This window comes from Tyto alba, unplaced genomic scaffold, assembly GCF_018691265.1.
Source record: "Tyto alba isolate M040663 unplaced genomic scaffold, T.alba_DEE_v4.0 Super-Scaffold_8, whole genome shotgun sequence".
Classification (NCBI taxonomy): domain Eukaryota; kingdom Metazoa; phylum Chordata; class Aves; order Strigiformes; family Tytonidae; genus Tyto; species Tyto alba.
The window spans coordinates 18,617,699-18,643,790 of NW_024881329.1; the positions used below are offsets into that span (position 1 = coordinate 18,617,699).

Here is a 26,092-nt window from a genome sequence, read left to right on the forward strand (position 1 = left end):
GGCAGATGGCTTGGCTGAGACAGTTCACAGTTTGAAAATTTTCTCCAGTCAGATTTTATTGAAAATAAAAAATAAAAATGAGCAAGTCTCTTTGAGTTTATATTACATATAAAAAAGCAGCAGTTACTGAAAGATACAGGGTCATGAAACAGACTCATTCACTGATCCCAGCCCCAGGGTTAAATGCTACCTAAATTATTTGACTTCTAAATGGGATTAATTGGCAGCTTCAGTCTCATTCTTGGCAGATACATCACCACTGCATCTAGCAATATTTGGCACCGTAACACGCAGACCTCACCTTACTCCAGTTCCATTCTTTCACACAGCTGAAGTGGGACTACATACACAACTAAGGCAAGCAGGAAGCAGTTCTTACAGCCAACTAAAAGCTATGGTTAGAAGATGCCTGGAGAACAAACCACCCTCTTGTATGGTTCCCTTCAGTCACAATTAAAAACCACAGATGGTCCTGTGAGAAAAAGTTTTAGTTCAGGTTTTTGCCATAAGAAGTTTGCTGAGCTCCTATTCTGTCAGTCCAAAAAATGGCACTAGCATGACATTCGGTGTTGTTTTGTTAGTTTATCATTAGGGAGCACCTTCTATATACAAATTAAATTAGAAACTGATGGAGAAATTATTCTCTCCCATCATCTGTCAAGGAAGCGTAAGTTGACTGGTTGTAAACTACTCCAGACACACTGGAAGCTTTGCAAACAGTGCAGTTCATTACCTGTAGATTATTGCGCTTACTCTCTCATTGACAGATAAGAAAACTGTTTGCTCTCCAAAGCAAGTCACCCCAGCACTCCCTGTTCCAATCTACAGTTCAAAGAAAATACAGTTATAACTCTGACCCTATGATTTACTCAGCGCTAAAAAGCGATCCAGCTCCGCTAGCAAACACCTTCCACATCCCTTCCCTGACAGACCATACCTAGAGCCTCCTATGGATGTACTGAGCTCTGTAAATTTGACTAGAGAACCCAGACCTTGTTCCCTGAAAACAAAACCAGATCCCAAAGCGGGGGTGAGCCAGGGGAAGAAGTGGAGGCAGGGGACTGCTCTTTTGTTTGACATGCCAAGACAAAACTCTGTGGTTACTTCATGTGTATCAGGGGCCCGATTCTCCACTGCTTTATTCTTCATTCAGACCAGTGTGGCCAATTAAGTGAGGGCTGAATCAGGCCCCTCGTATATAAATGGATAATTTGAAGTTATACACGTTACTTTACATGGAAAAAATTCAAGCTTTTAAAATATGAGCGTATAAAATATAGAAAGACATTTAAAGTGGGCGCGCGCGCACGCACACACACGAGCCAGTTTTACTTTGCACTGCCTGTTCAGTAGAACAGATAGCCTGTTCTCTGACTCTCTTTTAACTGCAAACCTTATACTAGCTGTGTATATTTTGGACCTTTTCCCATCCTACCATGATTTCCTGTCTGAGTCTGCAGCCCATGGCAACAGCAGAAAATTGGAGAGCAAGCTTCACAGATGGTGGTAGGCCAAATGCCCTGTGCCAGTTTAGTATCTTCTTTCATAACATATGCATTATCTAAGTCTTGGCTATGGGGCAAGAGTTACCTTCATGCTAATAAATTATATTTATTTTAATTTATAAATTGTGCTTGCCTTGGGGAAGCTCTAGCCTTCTGCAGTGAAGGTAAAAAACCACACTCAAACAGCCTTGCATCTACATCATCATACCATAAAAGGAGAATTATATTCTGAACTGCTGTCAAGGTAGAAAAAAATTCACACCGTTTTACCACTCAATTCCAGCAGGTCACAGGTCACTGCAACCATTTAAAAACAAAGCAAAACAGTCCCCTCCCCAAATTTACTGATGCGTAACACATACATCATCCCACAAAACAACCTATGACAAAAGCTGCATTTCCACATGCCTGCAACAAAAATATGAGACCCAAGATTATATATCCAGGGAAAAGGTGTCAGAAACAATTCCAGGGTTGCTTTCCACCAGGAAATGTAGTGTTAAACATGAATCTTCCTTGAGTGGCTTTAATAAGAGACTCTGCATCTGGCATTGCACTGAGAGAATGGGGCCAGTGGGAGTGATGAGGGGGAAGGACACACTTTTTTCAAAAAATAATATTAACAAGAACACACCAGTCACCACATCACACTCATGGCCGCAGCTACAGAATTACCTCAGTGCATAGATGCTTTAAATCCCCCCTGCCCCCAGCTCACATGACAGGACATCCAGGGTTTCCATGGAATGAATGGTCTCCATCAAAGCTTCTCCCACCTCGAGGTGTAAAGCCCTTAAGTTTATTACAAAGTACTAAAACAAAACTACCTCAGACAAACACGTGGCTTCAGTCCAAGTGATTTCCGTAGAAGAGCCCAGGCAACAGCTTCAGAACGAATCCAGTCTTTTCTGATAAGCAAAATCATTCCTTTGCTATTCTGAGTAATCACAGACTAAAATCCATAAAGCACTGCTTTATTCCATAATGAAACTCTCTGGTCTCTAAGCACTGGTAGATAAACACTATATTCTTTCCCCTCAAGCCTAGTTCACAACTCTGATTCCTTTTCTTGACTTTCTGCCTTTTTTTTTCTTCTACCTACACCACACCAGGTAGAAGCATTATTCCAGACTAAGAGATTCACAAACCTATTCTGGACACCAATCAAATCCCCACTAAAGCTAAAGGAAATTATTCCTTTGGCTCCAGCAAGATTAAATGTTACCATAAATGGCACTTCTTGCATGGAATCTGAGTTTGCTTTCAGTAGCAGTTCATTGACAACAATTCTGACAAATTTCCTATTAGATGATCTTACTGTCATCACCCTCAAGTATCTTATAAATTCAAAAAAACTGATACTTGCTTACGCCAAAATTTCCACCTTTATTGCTAAAGCATAAGAGAACTTTCCACAATACTACTTGGAAAAAAAACAAACCAAAAACAAACAAAACAACCAAAAAAATCACCCAAAAAGCCCAAAACACAACACACACAAGCCCACAGACAAGCTTTAGAAGTTTTTTTATGTTGACAACAGAATGAAATGGTTTATTAAAAACAGCTAATAAAGATGATATGCCTTGGTTGCCTACTATTATAGTTTTTCATCTTCTTCCCCCCACTCTAAGTTAAACTACCACTTCAGTGAAAATATTCAAAGACACCTTATAAATTTTATATAATAACTTTAAAGTACAAGAAACCATACTAAAGCCATAATAAAACTGTATCAGCTCAACTCTTGAGTGATTTTTATGATCTCTAGACTAAACAAAACTGCCAGTGCAAGCTGAACACAAAACAGGGTGGGGGGTAGAAGGAAGATAACATTCAAACCAAAGAGCAGAAATTCAGCATGCAGTTAACCAGAAATTATATCCACCCCCACAGAGGAAATAAAGTTCATTATATTTTATCTCTTATATTATTACAACATACATCCATCCCTAACGTTTTGGTTAAACCTGTGGTATTATCTCAGGAAACTGCACAAAAACTGAAGAAGAAACAAAGGAAACCTCTCAACCATTTGTGAGGCAGAAACAGATGAGCACTTCTGAGGATAAGTTTACAGCGTGCACTAGGCCGTTAACATTTCTCATGACTTGAATTACCGATTCTTCCCAAATTCAGCACGCAGTAAAACACTCCAAAAAGACATCTCTGAAGTCAACACTCCAGCGTAATGGCGCGGAGAGGGGAGCTCTCTGCCTGCACATGTGCATACCCACCACAGAGACACCAGACCTGCTCGCATCCCTGTTCCTCTCAAGCCACAGCAGCATCCTGACGCTGCTTCCTCGCCCACCGGGGAAGGCTGAGACACACACTATTTCAAATGGAAAGAGGCTGCAGGATCCTCAGCAGACCATCCAAGTGGAATCAAAGATGAGTGAATGGTCTAAAAGCAACTAGAAAACCAGGCTTTTGCTTTTATACATTAGTTTTGACAGGAGTCTGTGCTGTATGGAGTATTGGGCAGTCATTTAAATATAACAAGCAAACAAGAAATTGACTTCTACAAAATTCTATTAAAACATTAAAAATCCAAAACAGTTTGAAGGAAGAATGAGGCGAAACTGGCCTGATTCCCTACTTTAGCTCTTTGCCAATATTCAACTCTTGCCCTTCAGCTGAAATAGTGTGCTTTATTCACAAGCAACAAAATGTAAATATTAGAAGAAAATGTATTCACTGTCATCTGGGAATTAATCAGAAAAAAAACAAAGCTATAGAAGATCAAGAAAATAATAGATAATTATGCCTCTGTATGTTTATCTTTTGAATGTATAAGTCTCAGCATAAACACGCAGTCATACTTTCTTCTTTATTCTCCAGGTCCCAGGCAACACTCTACAGATTGGGCTAGAAATGAAAGTACCAGAAGTATCCAACATGGACTGTAATGTTACAAACCCTAAAGAATGGGACAAGCAAATCATGTCTTCCATAGTGTTCCTTTCCTCTCATCCCTGAAATATAGTAAACAAAATTTACTTTGATCTTGCACAGTCCCATAGCAAATTTATCAGTTGTTATAAAGCTACATGCATGAACTGAAAAGCTGGTCTGAAATGTTTATTTGGCTTCAGTTCTTAGTCTCTATCCCATGATTATACCACAAATATCCTTCATCATCTCAAGTATTTTGGTGTCACTACACAAAAACTACGGCCATTACTGAAGCATATTTTCCACAGTTTTCCTATTTTTTTGCTCATGTCAAGTTTCTTTCATTTTTTTTTGGACAAACACTACAAAAAAGCATCACTTTGGTCACTTGGAAACTCCTCTAGCTTTCTTCTCTGATTTTTTTTTTTAAATAATAAAAAAATAATCAGTGCTTAGACTTCAATTTCACTTTCACAAACCTATCAAATAGCTGACTTGCTACGCGTGCATAAGGTAAACAAATGGAGATGTATATTCTCCATCTAATACTGCATAGTTAGTGCAGATAGAAACCCTCACACAAAATACATGAACAATGTACACTGACCCAACATGATTAAGAAGATGCTTTTTCTTCTCCTGTGCCTATCACTCCACAGCCTGAAAGCACTTTACACAGATGATTGAATGAAACCTTGCAGCATCCTCTGAAAGCTGGTATTTTGCTCAATTCAGACATGAAGCAGGTTAAATAGCCTGGTGAACATCAAACAAGTTTTACAGAAGAAATTGTCTTGGTGTAATAATTAAACAACCAGAACAAGATGGACAAGTGCTCAGGCTTACAACTAATCTGTGAGTTGCCTGGGTCAAACCCATACAAAGAACATCGGGCAGTTTTTGCTTGGTCAACAGAAAGAAGGTAAGTGCATTCACAGCAATCCCTGTGACCCGATTTAATGATTCTCACAAGTTAGTCCACAACCTCAGCTTTGTTGAATGTCTATTTCAAAGAAATGTTTCATGTTAAGATTATAGTAAAGACCAATCCAAACAACTGCCTCCTAGAGGATCACCACAAAAAAATCAGCTAGACTATAGTCAATGAAATCGCATCATTAAGTAACAGGTTTTGAGCAGATGAAGAGGAAGTTTACAATTCCAAGGGACTTTCATCTGCAAGAAACACATAAGCAAGTAGGCTTTAATAAACAAGGATTTTACAGCTCAGAATGCCATTTCACTTGAATTGAAAGAACTGACCCTTTCCTTTCCAATGCAGCAGTTATACCATACCCTTCCCTCAGAAGTTACTGTCACACTATTAATTCTACCCCACATATTCCACGCTCACAAAAGCTTCAACCACCACCCGAGCAGGCTGCAGGCAGACACTTTAATTACAGGTTGACAAACAATGCTCAGCCATGCCCTGCCCAGAGCTGGCCTGGCCCAACGCTGCTCTCTCCTTGCTCCAGTTGCCAAACATACCAAGTCACACCTGCTGTAGCCAAAGCTTTCCTAAGGATCAGAATGAGCTCAGAGTCCCAGCTTGGTTTGTGACTTAAGTCAGAAGGCAAGTCTGGATGTGTTTGGGTAAAAGGAACAAACCTTTCAGCATTTGTGCATCCTTTCCTCTTTCTACTGTTGCTTTCTTGTGATAGGGCCTGCACTGCCAACAAGGTGGCTCCATTTAAAAGGGCCTCCTCACTCACAAACGCACAACTTGGAATCCTTAAATTGATTTAGGTGCTCTCAACAAGGTCCAGCAGTTATTTTTCTAAAAATGTAGCTCTTGTTCTGCAAGGGGAAGAACTGGAGTTATGTTGAAATATTTTTGACCCAATTCATAAATTAAGAAAGCATGAAGCCACCATTGTACTGGTTTTACCAGTGCCTCAGGCTTGCTTAGATTTAACCAAATGTCATGTCAGGCACTTATGTTCAAAATAACATGTAAATTAATCCCATTAAAGCAAGAAGAGCACCAGAAATTGGTTTTATTCTTCTGTTTATCAGCCTGAATTCTCATAGTTCAATGTGAACAAATGGACATTTTGTTCCGTTGACTACTGGTGGAGTGGAACTTGGTCACTGAGGTTTTTCTTAGCATCCAGAATGCAAGACTGCAAAGTCCTGAGCCTGTAACAGTGTGAAAATGTTTATAAATAAGGACCACATATATTGACTTGAAAAGCTTAGCATTGACTAAATGCAAAATGAGAGTTAAAATGTAAATGAAGAATTATTTTGATCTTGTTTCCAAATATTCAGAAACATAAAGATGGCTGAGTGCTGCTGAGTACCTAGTGGTTTTATTGTGTTTAGAAGCCTCTGATTCTCTTCTTTTGAATCCTGCTGGCTCAGTGGACAAATTGCTTAAGATAAACACCTGTTCATTTTACATTTTACTTTAAGAAAGGACAACATATCAGCTTAGTGCAGATCACAAGATTAATATTACCTTTGCCTTTATTTTTCCATTTTCTTGCACTGTTGTAAGGTGAGCTCTTTTTAAAAATGAACTTAGTTCTAGTTCAACATTCATATCTTGGCTTTACGCTCCCAAGTGCAAACAGGCACTTTTGAACTTCAGCTCCTTCTGAAGTTATTTAAGCACTTGAGTCCTAAGCTCATGCCCCTCTGCAACTTGGGAATTGTGTAATAAGTGAATTTTATACAGTCTATTGTGAGTAAACATTTCCAGTACTGTACTTACATTTCATACAAGAGGGCTTTATAAGCTTAAACATTTCCCCTGCAGTGTTGTGTACCCTTGCATTACAACACCAAGCTAGGGTAATGGACAGAAAAATGAACAGATAAGGAAGGAAGCTCTAAACAAACCGTTAACCAGACTAATTCAATCGTACCAGGTATATCAGTAGAAATAAATTATTACAACATGAAAACATTGCAATAACATTCATATCCAAACGAAGTTTTTCAGTGTAAAAATATCTTTCATCTCAATCCCATTAAAAAAACACAATTTATTCAATATTCACTGCCAGTCTACGTTACTACTGCATTTAGTTTTGGGATAGCCTCAAATTAGGTAGTGTTAAGATTTCAAACCAGCGAGAATATTTACAATATCCAGGTGCTAGGTGAGCGCTGATCTCAAGAAAGAGGAAACAATTTGTAACGCTAGAGATCAGCTAGGCAAGTTCATTGACAACCATTAACTCTCCCCAGATCAGATGAGTTTAGGTTTCAAATCACAGGAGAAATTAAATGGGATACATAAAAAAACCAAACAAACAAAAAAAAAAAAAACACCACACCACACTGATGTCTCAGTTCAGAAAGATTAGCTGACTGTATGCAAGACTTTCAAACTGGAAATGAGCCAATTTAATTTTAATTATTCTAATATCGAAGACACATAGCCATATATTTTGTTATTAAGAATATGAATACTCAAAGCTCACTCCTCATTTTCCACAGACACAAAGAAAAAAATGCAAGAGCACCCCAAATGTCCAAATATTGCACAGGTGTTCCCTGCTAAACTTTGAGCTAAAGCAGCTTGGTTTTTCACCTGAAAAACTTAAAAAAAATCAGCAACAAACAAATAAAAGAACCCGCTCTGTTATAACTTAGGGTTTTACATCACAAGGATAAAATTCTGTCCTGGCCTCAACAGGAAACCCCTGGCTTTAGCAGTAACAACAGACTCCAGCCTCAACAACTGGTCACAGACTTTTCTCTCCGAGAGGTTCCTTCTCCACAGGCCTAGCTTCTCAGTTTCACAGAGTTAAGCTGTCACCAACACTGATTCCACTTGAAATCCTAATATTAGCATTTGCTGCTAGTAGTTATACTCTAAGGGAGTTTCAGCACTTGCTCTTTAACCAGCTAAATTGAAAGGACACAAATTTTATTGCTATGGTGTAATATCAGCAATTTCAGGAACTAATTTAAGAGCATTATTACTTCATTAAAGTTTTCCTTTACCATCACAAAATAAAATAGATATGTACTCACATAAAGCCCACTATAAGGGGAAAAAAAAGCCATTTTAGCTTTCCTTGATCTACCCTTTAACATAAGCAAGATGCAGATGTGCAGATGTTTCTATTTTTAATCATGCATCTAGTGGTTTGCATTTGTAGGAGAGGTGAGCATGTATATACAAGCACTAACATTTTGGCGTAAAGAATCTGTCCCTGTGGGTGTGTGGATATAAATCCAAGCTCTTCCATGTGTAGGAGTAGAAGCACACAAGGTATGCTGGGGGTACGTTTGTACAGAGATGAAGGAAGCCATAGTTCAAATAGGATCATGGTTATGACCAGCTCACGTAACACGGAAACGTGCGCGTACGTCTGTCGGGCTCCTGTCCAGGAATCCGCAGCAAGCAACGCTGCTTCCAACTGTGGCTCCAGATATGACGACACAGAAGACAGAGGTGTGTTTGATTTATTTTAAGTGATTTGCAAAACACCTGTGGAACAACTGGACTAGCCTTGTATTTATACTCAGCTTAGTTTATTGATTGTATTTGCAGCTCTCTTCCCCGAAATGCACCCCTTCCAACATGCAGTTTTTTCCTGAATAGCTGTGAAGCTGATAGCTTATAAAAACTGATTAAGCTCTTTATGAGCACACCAGTTTGTTCAGATAACAAAAGGACATTCTAAATGTCATAATATTTTTTTTCCATGCTGAATTTCATACCACGACTACACTGAAATAAAAGATATTTCAGACCACACTGATAACTACAAAAAGGAATTTTTATAATGGCATAGCTCTAACCCCCCCTCAATGTTAAAAACAGCTATAATTTTTAACCTATAATCTATATAGTGAGAAATATAAAAGAAAATGGGGTTACTTAGTGATACACTAAATCCAAAATCCATGCATGATGCTTGGTAGGGTGTGCCACAGTCTTCAGTATCAGAGAGAAGAAAATTCATGCCTTGTCTAATTTTATTGAGTCCAAATCATTCCCTCCCACTGTGAGGAAAAGTTACACATTTTCCCCCCTCAACCCCTTTCTAAGAAAAATGTCTCAAGACACACACAGAGTTTATTTCAGACTCTGTTTCTACTACTCATCTGCTGAGCAAACCAACAGGCTAATTTGTGGATTAGTTCATCCACAGAGTACTTCAAGTGTTTTGGCTAAGAGGTATATGAAGAAACAGTGTTACCAAGTTAAATTCCTTCCTTTTTTTTTTTTTTTCTTCGCAGAAACAGCTGTCAACACTTACATCTACAGAACACCAGGATGTGCTGATGCATTAAGTAGCACAGCAGGTGTATTGGCTGTTGCAGGAGCATTCGGCAATAACCAGACAGTTAAGTACAATGTAAATGCTGTAGTTAATAGGGCAATAATATCAAAACATATTTGCAGTGCTGACAGTTCAGATTCTAATGAACCATGCACCAGTCAAACACAGGACCATCACGTAAAAGAATCACATTTCCAAGGTAAATTCATATTTCTCCTCGGCTCCCAACATTTTAAATTAACAGAATCTAATATTCCAAATTAACATGTCTCAAAATCTCTGTGAAACTACCAGATACATTCTCTACTTTAGCTGGATCAAATCAATGCATACCATGTATCTCCATGTAATTAAGAATAGAAAATAAAATGTTTTCCAATTTATGTAACTTTTTTTTTTACCTTCCAGTAGCTGCTTATCATTTTTGCTGCTTGTTTCATTTTCTTTCCAGCTTCTGTGCATTATTTTTGCAACATCCCACCTAGACTCTCTAAAAAAGACTTCACCCTTGGAAGCGTTAACACACCCTGAGAGTTTCACAGGACTCCTTACAGCCAGAGGCTCAGATGACATTCCTCCTTCCAAGGCAGAGAAACCAAGTCCCAGGCATGAAGTCAGAACTGACCCTGACAGCAGAAAATGTCTCACAGAAGCAGCAAATAGATGATTAAAGAACAGTTTCACAGAAAGGACGGATAAATATGCAAGCCACAGGTTATTTATTTTAAAATAATATTAGAACTCCCCTTAAACACCTACATAATTTTAAACTTTACCCTTCACACACCACGTGTTGATTAACACACATCTGTTACAATACAGAATATTAAACTTTCAGCCTCCAAAGCCTTAAGAACAGCAACTGGGCTACGGTCTTTGATGGGAGATCAGTCACTGAAGAAATACATGTCTGAACCTCAGTCTCTTGAGAATTTAAAAAGATTTATGTATTTACTTACTGTTTCTTAGAGTCCAAAGAAGCACACTATCCTGATCTAATAATGAAAATGGTATTCAATAGATCATAATGCCAGAAAGGTCCATTATGATAATCCAGTGCAATCTTCTGCATAGTACGCTGCCACGGATTTCATCCAGAGATTGCAATGGTTGACTGGAGTTAGAATTTAGCCTCTAAGTGCTTTTTATCTCTAACATCAAACTCGCTGCTATAAAACAAAACCCAATGAAGGTACGTTGAGTTCACAATTTACAAGTACTCCATTAAAATGCTCTTACTATAAAAGAAACAAAAATGACAGTAGAGCAAGTCTTCCTCATCTTTGTACTGGAATAAATCTAGTTATTTTACTGCCAAATCTAACTCAGATTTAAATTAATGTAAAAGACAAGATCATTTGAAAGCACTGTGGAGAATGATGTGAATACTACTAATTTACAATTCCTACAGGGAGAAGAATAAAGAAGTTATTTCAAGCTTCTCTGCATCCATATAAAATCATTTGTGGTCTTACAACTGCAAGAAAATCCATTTAGAAGATTCATTGACTTGTGTCAGGTAAAATACTAGTGACAGACTGTCACAGGAAATTGCAAGATACCTTCATGTGTGGTTTTATTCAATTTTCAGACTTAAAAAAATGCATTCAATTATTGACAGAATTGATCTGAAATGAACAACAAAAGAGGCAACAGAAGCCAATCCTTCTGTGGCCAGTGACTGCTTGGTATTACACTATACAAGCGTTATCATAATTGACCATTTGGTGGTTTGAATATTTATAAGCATTTCCCTGCACAGTCACTCATGTTTCCATTGAACACTAGCTTCCATTCATTCATTGCAATTTTTCCAAGAAGGAGATTTCTCTTAAAAAAAAAAAAAAAAAAACAAAAAAAAAAAACCACACAAACAATGAAAAAAGCACCCTGCAAGGGCTTGACTCTTCCTCACCATTTTACGCACAGAACCTGCATGGCAGAAACACTGAGCAGAGAGCAGCTGAAGTGCATGTTTTACTTTACAGAACCACAATATTTTACTCCAGCTTTCCTACAAAAGGAACGAGAGAGAACAGAGTCCTCTTTTTGGACCTGGTGACAAATACTCCCGTGGTGCACAAAGAATTATGACAAGTGTTTTGGCAGAGGACAAAACATCCTCGTACCTTTATAGTCTTCCATCTAAAAGCTTGTAGTTAAAGTAATGCCTGTGTTTGACTTTTAAAGTTGCAGTTATGTCTTGTACCAGTGCCAAGAGCACATCCCAAAGGGCTCTTCACATTTACTTCACACACATTTATAGTAACACAATCAGTGGACAGAGGGCAGATAGAGTGCACAAGAGAGGTTTTGTGAGCACCGTAACAGCAGCCATCCTCTTACGTTGTAATCTGAACTAGGCTGACCCGATGGGGACAGTCACTGCACCTACCTCCTGGTGATCCAAATTGCGACATTACTGCTTTGGTATAGGCTAACTGCAGGAAATCAACGCACCCGAGGAGCACAACATGAGTCAGCCCTTCTCTGACAAAGTGTTTCATTACTAACACTCACCTAAGGTATAATTTTTTCCTCAGAGAAAATTCGCTCCTTTACTTGTCTCTCATGAGATTATCTTTTGAAGAGGACCAAGCTGCTTGGTTTCATGAAGAGTTAAATCAGAAAGGTATTATGCATGGAATATCTGACCATAAATACAAGGCCAGCAAAAGTAATGAAACAGTGTGTGGTACACAGAACAGTTTTCCAAACTGAATCCTTCTCTAAATTTTCCATGGAAAAATATGGTACTCCTCAGTGTGACAATGCAAAATAAACACTGCAGCTTCTTAACAGAACTGTCATGACTTAAGCCTTTCAAATTGCTCCTCCATCTCATAGGAAGATGCCAGCATTCCTCTATCTGCTTATTTGCTTAACTGTTCCAAAAGTCTGCTTTTCTAAACAAATTACAGAGGTAAGTACCTTAATGCTATGTTATTCTCATTACTGAGGCACCATCCTCCCTACCCACTTTGGCGAGCCAAGCACAAGCTCTTGTTTATTGCCCGAGTATAAATTACAACACAAGTTTCTGCTAAACTAGAAGAAAGTCTAAGTAATATGTAGTTCTGAGTTTTTGCTCAGAAACCAAATTTTACTACTGCAAAGAAAAAAAAAAATTATGTAGTTTTCCCTCTCCAGGCTGTATGTGGGAATAGCACCTTTAAGATGAAACTGTAAGATACTCGAAATAATATAAATTTTGTTTAAAAGCAATAAAGGTATTTCCTGGAGAGCAGCTTGTAAAGCACATTTCATCTTATGGTTACAGAGAAGCATGTTTACATGCCAGTTAAATAGTAACAACGCTCAAAAATGCAGCTGGTAGAAAATCAGGAGACGTTCGTTAGGACAACAGGGCTTGTTTTCCCACAGCCTCTGCACCTTTATAGACTGGTACATCTTAAAAATAAAGCAGCATCATTCTTGTCTAGTAAAACCATCACATCTGCTTTAGGCGCACACAAACCATGACCAGGATGCAATTCATATTAAAAGGAAAACCAAAAAAAAACCCAAGTCCATACAAATCGATGGTTTTACTGTAAAGCTTGCTGACACGAAGATTAGAAATTGTAAAAGCTGGATCTTACCATTAGCATTTTTCCCACAGATGAGATGCTCATAAGGTTGCAACACTCCCCAAAGTTCAGCATCGTTGTTGATAACCATCTCCAGGATTTCAGCTGAGATCTCCCCTCCTCCACCATCTGGGCTCTGACTTGCCAAAACCCTACCCTTAATCTCGTCTACAAGGTTTTCCATGCAAGCGGTTAAAGAGATGGCTGCATATTCATGGATCCTAACTGAGATCCTGGTGTCCACCATCCACCTAAAAAACCTCCCCACTGAAAAGGTGAGGCCACATCTAGCTGATTTACCTTTCCTCAGTCCGTCTCCAGCGCTCATGCTGTACAGAGAGAGTGCCTTGACAGTCGCCAAGACACAGCTTTCTGACAACGACCAGCTCTGGATGAGTTTGATAGCACTCTGCACCTCAAACCTGGTGCACTTGGAGTGCATCACACTGAGCCGCTGAGCTTCCCTGGAGACCCTGATCAAGGCGCGTCTCAATAACTGCGAGAGCCTCCTGACAGCTTCCTGCGAAAAGGTTCTGATACTGCCATCTCCCTTCCCTTTTCGGAGTATTTTCCCAATGTCTTCATCAGTCCAAGGGTATTCCTCTAGATCCGGCAGTTTAGGACACTTGGAAAAGATATCTGCAACCTCGGGGTCTTCTGGCAGAACAGTGTTCACGGTATCCCAGCTGTTATTCCTACTGTTCATGGAGCCCGAGTAGTACCACCAGTTGCCTCTGTGCTGAGAAGAGGTGAAAGCTTGGGAATTGGACTTGGAAGAAGAGAGACTAAGGGACCTGCAGGAATCCCCTGCCCCATAACCAGAGTCCAAAGTTAAATCCTCCAGGGTCTTCAGAGTAGAGCTGTATATCCCAGCCATAGGAAAGACGGGTTAAGCCAACGGCAAAGAGCACGAAAGGTGAGGCTGGGGCAGATCCCTCCTGTGCCTACCGAGCCGGAGCCGCCTGCCCCACCAGCGGCGCGGGAGGCTTTGCAGCACAGCTGGAAGGAACCGGCTCTGCCGTAAGCCAGCTACCTCCATCCCGCGGGGAGGCTGCTCTCAGCCATCTTTCTGCCTCGGGAGGGACGGTTGGCGGCAACCGGCGATCGAAAAGCACCCGGCGGTGGGAGGCGCTGAGAAGCGGTGGGAGGCGCTGGGAAGCGCGGGGCCGGCGGAGGGCGCGGGGCGGGGCGGGCTCCGCGCGAGCCGCGCGGCGGGACACTTGGCTCCGGCTCCCACTCAACTTCTCCGCCGCGGGGCTGGCGGGCGCCCCGCCCCATGCAAATGACCTGCGGGGAGAAGAACCAATCAGCGACGCCGGCGGAAATGGTCTCCGCCAGTGACAGCCGAGAGGGGGCGGTCGGTATGCAAATAGCGCCGGCGGGGCGGGGCGTGGTGGTTGCGCGGGGGGTTGGGGGGGGGGGCGGGCAGCCGGGGCGCACCGCCGGCGGGACCGGGCGACCACCGGGGGCTTCGCTACCACCGGCCCCGCTCGCCCAGGGTGGCTGCCCGGCTCCCAGGAACGGTGCAATGACCGGGCCGGGCGCTGTGGTGGCTCCCCGGGGCGAGGGTCACGCGCGCCTGGCCCCGCGGGAGTCACGGCCTGAATGGAGGCTTGTGCTGGCGGCCGCGAAGCCGGTGTGCCGGCTCCTGAAAGGAGCCTTTGTGCGACGGTTTACACAGCCCTGACCTTGAACCGTGAGCTGGCTATGAAACAGAGGTGCCGGGTTTGTTTCTCTCCTCCCTCCGCCCGAGCGATGCTCCTGCCCGGACCGAGGGTGCCCTCCCTCGGCTGCACCGCGCCCGCACCGGAGTGGCCGTGGCAGGAGGAACCCGCATCGGGTCCTCAAGTTCTCGTCATTTAACCTTTAAATGCACTTTTCACAGCTTTCTACAAGTAAACCTCTCCCCCACACACACAAAGATCACAAGGCCGCTACTATTTACAGCCATCACGGCGTCCAGTCAGGCACAGCACCTTTGCACAGGCTGTGAAGCCCCAAATTCCACGAGCAATGGGTGACAAGGACCTGCTCAGGAGCCCCAAATTCCACGAGCAGTGGGTGACAAGGATCTGCCCCAGAGAGTGAAGGGGGCCAAGGGTCCGTTTAGTTAATGCTCAGCCTCATTTCACTCCTCCCCATGGGAAACTGCCGTGACTGCAAATATCTGTCATTTAGCCTACTTCAAGCACTGATTTTTCAACAGCTTTCTTATTTACAAACACAGTGCTTTACTTCTGCTCTATAAGATAAATAGAAGCTCATTTTCTCTCTCAAATTGTGTTTTATATTTAAAACCTGTGGAAGGAAACTTCAGAATTTCAGCTTAAACGTCAACTGTGATGACTCGCAGTAGCAATAGAGTAGACAGCATCCTCTGCTTAGGCAGCCTGGTCAGTATTTCTTGTGCTCTTGCAGAGTGTATGTATTTTTCTCCATTCTTTAACTAAATCAAACTTTAACCAATCAAAAATACCACGTGTTATGTCCTATTGTCTTTTAGTTGTATGAGGCCAAAAGTTTTCACTTGAAGTTGTCTAAATTTGTAGCACTAGGCTGACCACAGTGACACCCACTTCACAAGGCAACAATGAACAGGCCAAATGCGTTTACTTTTTTTTTTTTTTTTGTGGTTGGTTAAAAAGTGCCAAGGCAGGCACATTTAAAAAACTCTGAAGGAAAATATTTTACAGTCACACTCAGGCAGCAGCAATCTAAGTCTCAGTGTGGAATCCTTTCCCTTAACAACTCCTTGCAACAGAGGAAGCAAAAGGGTTGTGTTTGCGTACAACCTGACCTAGAGCGCAGCGTTTGCATATGAAGGCTGGAGGTAGCGAACAATTTGAGCAGATGTTGCTGCTGACCACTGATTTGCACAGCTGGCAACTCAATATTCCACAGATTTTTCTCCTATCTGGGGTACAAGAGATTTCCTACTTGAAAAGCATAATGCCTTATGGGATCTCGTTTTGTATTTTTGTACTGCTGTATACACAATGCTTAGTGTTAATGGAAAATATATCAGAACAACTATTAAATGTGAATCAAATACTTGAAAAATCATGTCTTATGCACTTCTGCTCACAGGATCAAGCAGCTTCTGTTTATACTAAAAGACAAAGTACTTAACACTGATTTCCCACTAGTTGACCCTCAAAATTGCTTTTTTTTAACATGATACCATCTTTTATCTTTCTTAGATCTAAGCCCAACTATAATTCAGCTCTTTGCTTTTTCATAACTTCTCCCCATGAGAACACAAACACAAAGCATAAAGGTGGCTAATAAAACCAGATGTAATTCTCCCAAAGTCCCAATTTATTTGAAAATCTTAACACTTCAGCATTCTACTTGTTCTTCACTGTCAGTTCAGAAATAGGTATTTTTACTACACAATTCTAATACCTCACTCAGTTGCTATTTTACAGATCAAAGCTAACTCTGCTATTTTATCACATTTTTCAGTCTTGAGCACTATTTTTAAGAGTTTCAAGCCCAGGAAAGATAACACAGCTGACAGTACACATGGTAAATAGGTACCTGAATGTAAGACAAGGCATTACTGATTCAAAGTACACAGTTTTAAGTCTCGTGCATTCAGTGTATTCACTTCTTTTAAAATTATCTTTCCACTATTACATCTGTATTTTATCCTATATATTAGGTACCATGGACTACTTCAGACTTCTTAACTGTGACTTTTGGTAGGTTACCCTGTGGTGTCAATCCTTCATGTCCCTACATCTCTCCAATGCTTCCTCAAAACAACGGTACTACGTGTTAGTTCCTGTCCGCATCTCTAAGATCATACACATTCGACTCGTGTTTCCACCCTGAACTCCAGCTGGAAGGGGAGCAGGCAGAAAGACCAATCTCTATCACTTCTTTCTCACTAGAAAGCCTCTGTGCTTTGTTTTGTGATGTCCATTTTCAAAAGCTTTCTCTAAAATTCATCCTGATCTATCTACATCGTAAGATTCATTTCAATCATAAAAGCAAGCATAAATTGCCACTGAAAATCACTACAGAGTTGGCCAATGAGAACTTGACATTATTTGGGAAAAAAACAGCTGTGCAAGTACTTGACACATTTCTACAAATCATTTCTATCCTTTCCCTTTATCACACTTCTCCAATACTCCCACACAGTTTGTTATTCCTATCATTCTAAGTAATTTAACAATACAAAAATCATCCATCTTAACAAGCAGTGTCTGCTTTCTTACTTCCCTCATGCAGTGTTTTCAGATTGTTAAGAGTTACACTACTTTCCATTTTTAGAATTTCACATACAGCATTTCCTTATACAATAACACTTTGCCTGATAAATCCATCTCTCCCTCTGCTGCAAAGCTATCACCAGCCTTTTCCAAAGACAAACAAACTGTGGAATCAAAGCCCCCAGGCATGGAAAGGATATTCCTTACTGAAGATTTAAACCTCAAGCTCCAAGATATCCAGCATAAAAACAAAACTGTGGAGGAAAAGGACCAGACAAATAAGGACTCCCTGCTAGCACTTCCCAGTTTTATGTGCACTATTTATCTGTGACAGAACAAGCTCATCACGTGTTGTGGTCTTCAGTGTTAATTCGCTATCTGTATCAGACACCTAGAAATATCCAAATTTGTAACAGGTTTACAAGAACAGACAAAAGAAGCATAAAAAGTGGAGGGAAATAATAAAATTATTTTCCTTTGAAAAGGAAGTAAATAGTTCACTTTCAGACCAGGAACACATATTTGTAACAAAACTATAGATTAGGTCATGAAAACTAAGGTATCTTTCCAGAAAGCAATTATTATACTGGGCTAACACAAAGTTGCCAACCCAAACAATCAAGATTACAAGTCATACAACAAAATGCCAATAAGAATAATTTAACATTCCTTGATTTATAAGGCACGATAAGTACTGGGCTCTTTTTGCATATGTTTCAACTGGAGCTGTTAGGGGTTGTGAATTATTTTTGTACAATAAAAGTCAACTTTCTATAGACAAGTTCTCAGAAACATTTCTCTCTAAAATTATAGTGTGATGGAAGCAAAAGGTATCAGAAGACTTTCAGGAATATAGCTGAAACAAATAAAGAAAGGCCCATAATAAAAATATGGCACTCTAGAAGCCCCATTTTATTCCACATAAAGAGTTCAGATAGACGTGTTATTCCACTGCTGCTAAAACTTTATCAGTCTGTAGTGTAAAACTCTACTTTTAAAATACATCAGAATTAATTAGAATTAAAAAGCATCAGCATTCTCTCTTACACAAATAGCAACTAGGTAAACAGCAACAAACCCTTTTAAAAATAATCAATCACTTGTTTTATATTTTTTATGGAAGCATGACAGTCAAAGCAAATGTAGAGCCCCCATGAACTTAATCTGTACCAAAAACTCCAAATCTTTTTAAAGTAGCCAATAACCAATCTGTTACTTGTTCAAACCACAAATTTCAGTGTATTCCTAGAAAATAACATTCATATATACACTACTGAGCAGTATAAACATCCCTTACCACTATATTGCATATAAATTTACTTTACTTACCTGAAGTAAAGAAAACTCAAGGTTTTCCACCAGGAAAAGGAAAACAAAACAGAACACCGAAACAAACAAGCAAAACAAAACAAAAAGAAAAGCAACAAAACACAACTATCCTCAGCGGAGGACTCAAAAAAAGCTGTTTGAATGGTGCAACCAAAGCCCTGCAGTAGTACCTTCAGATCACCTGGCAGAGGAGCCATTTCCAAGCTTTATTTAGTGCAGCTGTGGGTGGGCGTGTTAACGAGCCCAAAGGCTCGCCAGCTAGCCAGGCTTCTCCAGGGGACATGAACTGCTTTCGTGGTTATTGCTAGAAATTTCCTTCTCCAGCTGCTGCCTCTATTTTGAGCAAGTGCTAACTCTGTTTGCCCACTGTAAAAAGATGACATTTTCCTTATATAGCTACTTAACAGCATTTTATCTGCAATGTTCAGAGCTATATTTTTCAATAAACTGTAGCTCTGTTAACACTTGCTGCCCAATACCTGAAAATCAGTCTGAGCCCGTACACTAGAAGATGTGGGGGAAAAGCAGAGGTAAAGCATGACCAGCGCAGGTGAATCACATATGAAGTATAAATGACATAAAAAAAAAAAAAAAAAGTTTACTGCAGTTAATACATTTTGCATATTTTCAAAGCCACAGTGATAGAGAGATAATGTACATCTGGAGTTTTTTTCTACAGTACAGCAAAATCTCCATCCAGAAAAGCCCTCAATTTATTGTTTAACTGGAGTTGAGGGTCCAGTTCAGCAAGTTACCAAATGCCCACTGCTGACCTCACCAACTACCAAGTAATAACAGCGGTACCAGCTGTATCTTCCCAGCCGAAGAGAGAGATTTTCCAGGGTGTACAGCTTCGTTTTGTGCAGAATGGCCCTTTCAAAGTTTACAATCCTTACATTTTAGAATGTGTTAATTTGTAATTCATAGGTAAGTTTACTCGATAGCACTAATTAACATGTAAAAAGAGAACACAGAATCTCATGAATGTAGAATTTCAAGCCAAGCCTTTGTTCTTCAAAATCCTCAGAAATAATACTATCCCTTCTGTAAACTTTTCAAGTAGTTAGAACTCACTGAAAGCTTCTGCAGAAAGTACACTGAAGAAATCTTCAGGCTTGTTGGTAATAAATGGCAATGTTACATTCTCCCTACCTCGGTTTTATCTGTAATTTAGCACAGACTAAAACTACGTTTTGTTATTAACAATACCACAGAAACACTCCAGCCTAAAAAAATCCTGCTTATTTTTTTCCACTCTAGTATTTAGTCTAATAAAAGATATTACCTGTCTTTACATAAATTGCCTCACTGATATCCTTAGACTGTCAATAAAACAGAATTTCTCTTCCAAAGATCACTCTTCATTTTTTTTTCCAGTAAGATATATTTGCTTAGCATAGGAAATCGGCACAGGTTAGCTTTACTGTTATTTGTAATGACAGATAAAGTACTACTTCTCAAAATTAGTACTGTCAAGAAATAAGAAGGGGTCATGTCTATCGTGACTGTTAAGCAAGACCATTTAAAAAAAACTTTAATTGCTGAAGGCTATACAACAGCCCGTTTCTGACACACATTTTCAGATGTGAAAAGCATAAGAAACATTGAGAATCCATTAAGAAAATACCCTTTCTACTTTCAAAATCTGCCTTTTGTAGTAGATATAATTAGAAAGATAAGCAACTTGGAGTAAAATCTCTGTGCATATATACACTCAATTTCTTAAGATGAACAAAAAGTGGCTTTCTGCTGCTGCTCTATGGACAGCTTAACTGGCCAGCTTCGGCTCTACTGTGCTCCTCCAGAAGTCATTCAAAGCCACTAGCTACAAACTGGTCAGCCTCACCTTTCTCCTTGGGAAAAGGATGGAACAAATAATCCTGGAAACCATTTGCAAATACATTAAGGCCAGAGAAAAAGTGATTTAGAGTAGTCAACATTGATTTATGAAAAGGAAATGATGCCTGACTAACCTGACAGCCTTCTATGATGAAATCACTAACATGATGAATGAGGGAAGAGCCGTTAATATTGTTTATCCTCACTTCAGCAAGGCTTTACGACACATGATCCTGTAACATCCTAATTGGCAAAGTGATGAATTATAGCCTAGGTAAGTGGTCAGGGAGGCAGACTTCAAGTTGGCTGAGCTGCTGGGCTTAAAGGGTTGTGATCAGCATCACAAAGTTGAGCTGGAGGCCAGTTGGCAACTTTGCAGGTGGCAAAAATTGGGAGGAGTGATTGAGAGCAGGTGCTGCCATTCAGAGGGTCCTCAACAGGCTGAAGAAATGGTCAGACAGGAATTGCATGAAGTTCAGCAAAAGTAAGCACCAAGTCCTGCATCCAGGAAGGAATAACCCCATGCATCACTACATGCTGGGGGCTGCTCTGCTGGAAAACTACTTTGCATATAAATACCCAGGGGTCCTGGTGGACAACAAGTTGAACACGAGCTAGCAGAGCATCATGGTGGGAAAGCAAGCCAGCAGCATCCTGGACTGCATTAGGCAGAGCATTGCCAGCAGGTGGAGGGTGATCCCTCTCTCTAATCAGCACTGATGAGACACATCTGGATCCAGTCCTGGGCTCTCCAGTACAAGAGAGACATGGACATCCTAGAGCTAATCCAGCAAAGGGACCTAAAGTTGATTAGAGGATTGGGGTTTCTGTCATTTAATGAAAGGTTGAGAGACCTGGGACTGTTCAGCCTAGAGAAGGTGAGGGAGTATCTTTGCGTATAAATTAATACCTGATGGGGACAGAGAAAAGAAGGTAATGAGGCTCTTCTCATTGGTGTCCAGTGAAAGAACAAGAAGGAATAGGCCCAAACTGAAATACAAAAAAATCCTATTTAAACGTTAAAAAAAATCCAAGCCTTTTTATTGTGAGGGTAGTAAAACACTGGACCAGGTTGCCCAGGGAGGTTGTGGAGTCTCCATCCTCGGAGATATTCAAAATTCAACCGGACATAGTCCTGGACAACCTGCGTTAGCTGACCCTGCTATGAGGGTTGGACTAGATGATCTCCAGAGGTGCCTTCCAACCTCAACAATTCTGCAATTCTACGATTCCTGCTCTTCGCACTGTGAAGGATACCTAGATGAACACTTTTTAGCACAATTTTCCCTTTCCAAAGTCAGGTCCTCTGCCTACATTTGGAATCCCTCTCCTCAGTAGCGTTTCTAATGCTGCTGATGAATCCTTTTATCTTTAAACATTTCCAGTTAATTTAGTTTTCGAGCTCTCTTAATTCAGCACCCATTTTATAGGTGAAATCTTTAAATCATACGCTTTCTAAGAATTAAAGTAGTATTGAAGATGTTTCCTACACTTGTCAGATGTACGAGATAGCCTCCTTCCTCAGTAGGTGTTTCATGTATTATGCATTTAGGACATGCTGTTTGTTTCGAAAACATATTGAAGTAGGAAAAGCAAGCTAATCTTGAAAATAACCAGTGAGATTTCACTTAGCTTAAAATGTAATCCTCAACAAACATTGAAAATTTCTGTCCAGAAATTTGGAGTGTATGAAGACAAGTGGTGATATAAAATACTTTTTACTTTTAAATGTATCAGACAACTGAAGAAGTGTTGTAGTAAGCCTTACTTGGGAAGATTATGGACCTACGTTTGATCCTTTCATCATATGAATAACACAGTAAAACGATTGTGATGACAAATGGTGAAGAAAATTGTCAGAATATGAAAGACAAACATCTGAAAAATGCATTAAATTCCTGGATGATAACTTGGTACAGTATCAGACTTTCTCAATCACTAGCAGCAATGTCTTACCAGTGAGGGTTGGTAGGGGGAATCATATTATACCATCTGGAATGAGATCAAATGAAAGGGATAGAAGAGTATTTGCTTCATTACATGACATTATTCAAGACAAGTAGTGTACTGAAACTTAGAGGCCTGTTTTTCCACAACTTTTTTTCTCATTTCAGGTCTTACTGTTAATTAAAATTTTACAGTGCCTGCATTTTCTTTCTTACAGAGGGAAGAAACAACTAGAACATTCCTGGAGTCGATAGGTATTACCAAAATAGCTATAAATAGTGATGTTGTTCTTCAGCTATTTAACACCTATTAACTTATAATATTCAGTTATAAAGTTACAGCAGGATAAACTTTTCTAGCCACCTAGATACCTAGCTCTGATACAACACCAGGTCTGACAAGTCTATACATGATTAGCTACCAGTGTAAAATAATTCTTTGGAGGCATTTGCAATAATCTCGGTTATTTGGTCACAGGGTCACACATCATGTCTCCACTACAGTATCACATGTGTGTGGAAACCTGATACAGTTCCATGTGCCAGAATACTCACATATTTGGCTGAACTTCATGTCAAAACTGCACTTATTTACTATAGTCAGTCACTGGCTGTAATATTAACCTCTCTCATCAGGTACTTGATAGAGCAAATTACATGTATAAATTGCAATGGATGCGTGTCATGCTTCCTGGAACGTGTGTACGGAAATAATATTCATGTCTTCAACTCTCTCTTATTGGTCAGTAATACAGTATGGACAATAACATTATCAAGAGTCAACCACTGTGATCACAAAGTCAATGGAAAGACTAGCCATAGGCAGAGATTTATACTTAGTGTATTTTTCATAATTCTTAACAGCCAGGAAACTGTCAGGAAACCAAATAATCCCCCCAACACTGCTATAAAGTCAACGCCCCAGAGTGTGTCTGTCCATGCTGAGAATAGTGGTTATATACAATGGGAAACAATGCTGAAAAGGATTGACAGATGACAGGGGAAATGCAAGGGCAAACCCCAAGTCTTAAAAATGTCTTCTACCTTGTCTGGAATCTTTTAGAACCTTGGGACAACAGCTGCAGTATTTATTGTGGTACTGGCACACACCAGTCTAAGCAAGAGCCTCCTAACTGATGCAGGACCTCGTTCCACAAGGATCTTACCAGCCCTCAAAAGAGCTACTACTCCATCGTAGTCCATACAGCCTGTGTGCACAAATTCTGCTTCCCCCCGGTTGTGCTTAGAGCTTTATTTTCCCAAGGAATACCAAACTTCGTCGGAAGTTTCACAGTAACCCACTGCCGCCCTCTTGAGCCTGGATGTATGCAAATACCGCAACAACACTGCTTGAACTGCTCCAGGGTGTCGATCAAATGTGCAGTAATTCAATTCGATGCAAAATGAAAAACACTCACGGGAAAGATGAATACCAGCTTTCCCATTACTGTGTAAACAACTGCTGTTTGACACACCTCGTGGAAGGGGGGGTGCATGTGAACACGGAGGCACTGCATATGTGGCACTGTTTCAAACAGATCACGTCCTACGATACGGCACTATCACCACAAGGTGTCTTGCCTCAGAGTGATCAACAAGTGCGCAACGCTTTGCAGACATAACTGCTTAGAATCACTGCAGGATTGTCCAGCATAACACCTGAACTGCATGGTAGTGAAGCCCATGGCTTTCTATCTATAGATCTAGAGTTCTGCTTTCTTTCCTTATCCCCAGCATAAAGCCTCTGGAAGAGGGAGCACCCCTTTCTGTTCACAATATATTGGCAAGACAGAGACAGCCTAGTGCACTGTTGCAGACATCTGCTTCACAAAGACAAAACCTGCAATTTTGCATGAGGAGGAGGAGGTTTAAACTTACTCATTTGTAGATCATGTTCCCAGAGCAGCACCTGATGAAGTCATGAAAAGGTGTCATGCCTACTGACCTAGGCATCTCTCTGTGCAGTAACATGTCCCTGCACAAGAAAAAGGAAGGAAAAAGCAAGTGAGACAGGGATGGGAAAACAGAGTGAGGATAAGAATCAAGCTGACGCATGTTACGAGAAGTGCAATGTTGTAGTGGAGCTTTGCTGCTATATTTTTCTAACCTGTCCTCAGTGAGGAGTGAATCGAAAACTTTGTGATTCTTCAGGTGCCTCACTTTGAATTGGAATAAGCCTTTGAGATGATTAGCAGTGCACACTCCTGTTTGCTGTGGAGCTGGGATGCACTATGCTGTCCACTCTCAACGAATTGTTTTTACCAGTGCCCTACTAGGCCCCCTGTGCTCACTGTTGGCTAACTCTTGGGTGTGCAGCTACCTTGGATGCCTACTGTAAAAGGAGTAAACCAGCATCCCCTGTGCTGTGGGAGCACACCTGTCACCATGCATACAGTATTCCAGTCAGAAACAGAAATCCTAGGCTGAAGGTTAACACAAGAAGGCATGCTGGTGTTAAGTTGTCCTGTTTCTGTCCTTGTTTTGAGAGCCCTACACCAAAAGGTCAGTAGTGCCTACCTTGTCTTACACTGTATAGTCTGTAATGCCTGGAGTATTGTCCCTCCCATCCTTGCTAGGGTGACATGTGTGGCTTAGGGTGCCAGGCCCATGGGAAGATATCTTCTGTAATTAGGAACCTTGGAAAGGAGTTGAATAGGAAATGCATGTGCAAGCATTCAATAGGAAAAGACAGGAGATGTGATGACTATCCCTCCACCGAGATGATGTCACATAATTTAGGTAAAATGCATTCTAGCATGTTGTTGATGTTGTTTCCATAGGAAATACAGGTGGACTGGGGTTTGTACCCAGGGAGCACTGCTTTTTCTGATCTGTGCAGAAAAGTTTCCAAGGAGGCATATATACACATGGGAAGGTATGGATGCTTGTCAGAGCCATCTCTTGCCAGGAGGTGCACGCATCCCACTGTGTTTAATGCAGTCACATGCTCTCCTTCACATATATTCTGCTTTCATTTTCTGAAATGTAAAATGGCCCTGCTCACCACTATTGACAGAATTCAGGAGTGTCAAGCTGCCCTAAGGCCTGCCAGCAGGGTGTTAGGCTGGTGGTGCTGGAAGTGCAACCTCCAGGCTGGGCCAACTCCAGGTACAACAGAGCGATGTCCAAGTCTTCTCATGAACCCAAGCCAAAATGCTATAAACCCTTGATGGTTTTGTGTTGAGACTTACGGGCTTGTTTTTCAGGTTATCCTGAGCGTTGACAAGGTTGCTTGGCCGCCCTCCAGAAAGCCACGCTGCTTAGGCTAGGTGTGGTATGCTCTAGCGTGGAATAAGGCAGGGTGTGAAGCACATAAGAGTATGATGCCTTCTGGGGTGGCACTGGAGGACAGTCAGGCAGAGGTAGCCAGTCTTTGTGCAGTGCCCTCCATGCTGTCTTTAAGATTGTCTTTTTACTATTCTTTCAGACACACCAGGGCTTCATCAGCAAGGGACCTAGTACATTCAATCCAGAGAGACCCCAGGAGTGAACGAAGTACACAACTTAGACCTTCGC

At 40.8% G+C, this 26,092-nt stretch overlaps 1 protein-coding gene across 1 annotated transcript in view; it reads right to left on the reverse strand.

Moving 5' to 3' along the window:
• Window positions 1-14,476, reverse strand: part of ABTB2 (ankyrin repeat and BTB domain containing 2) — a 136,441-nt gene extending 121,965 nt beyond the window's left edge. Inside the window, exon 1 of the mRNA XM_009976475.3 lies at window positions 13,255-14,476. Coding sequence (XP_009974777.3) covers window positions 13,255-14,119 — 865 coding nt within the window. The 5' untranslated portion in view covers window positions 14,120-14,476. The remainder of the gene's footprint in view (window positions 1-13,254) is intronic.
• Between the last annotated feature and the right edge of the window lie 11,616 nt (window positions 14,477-26,092).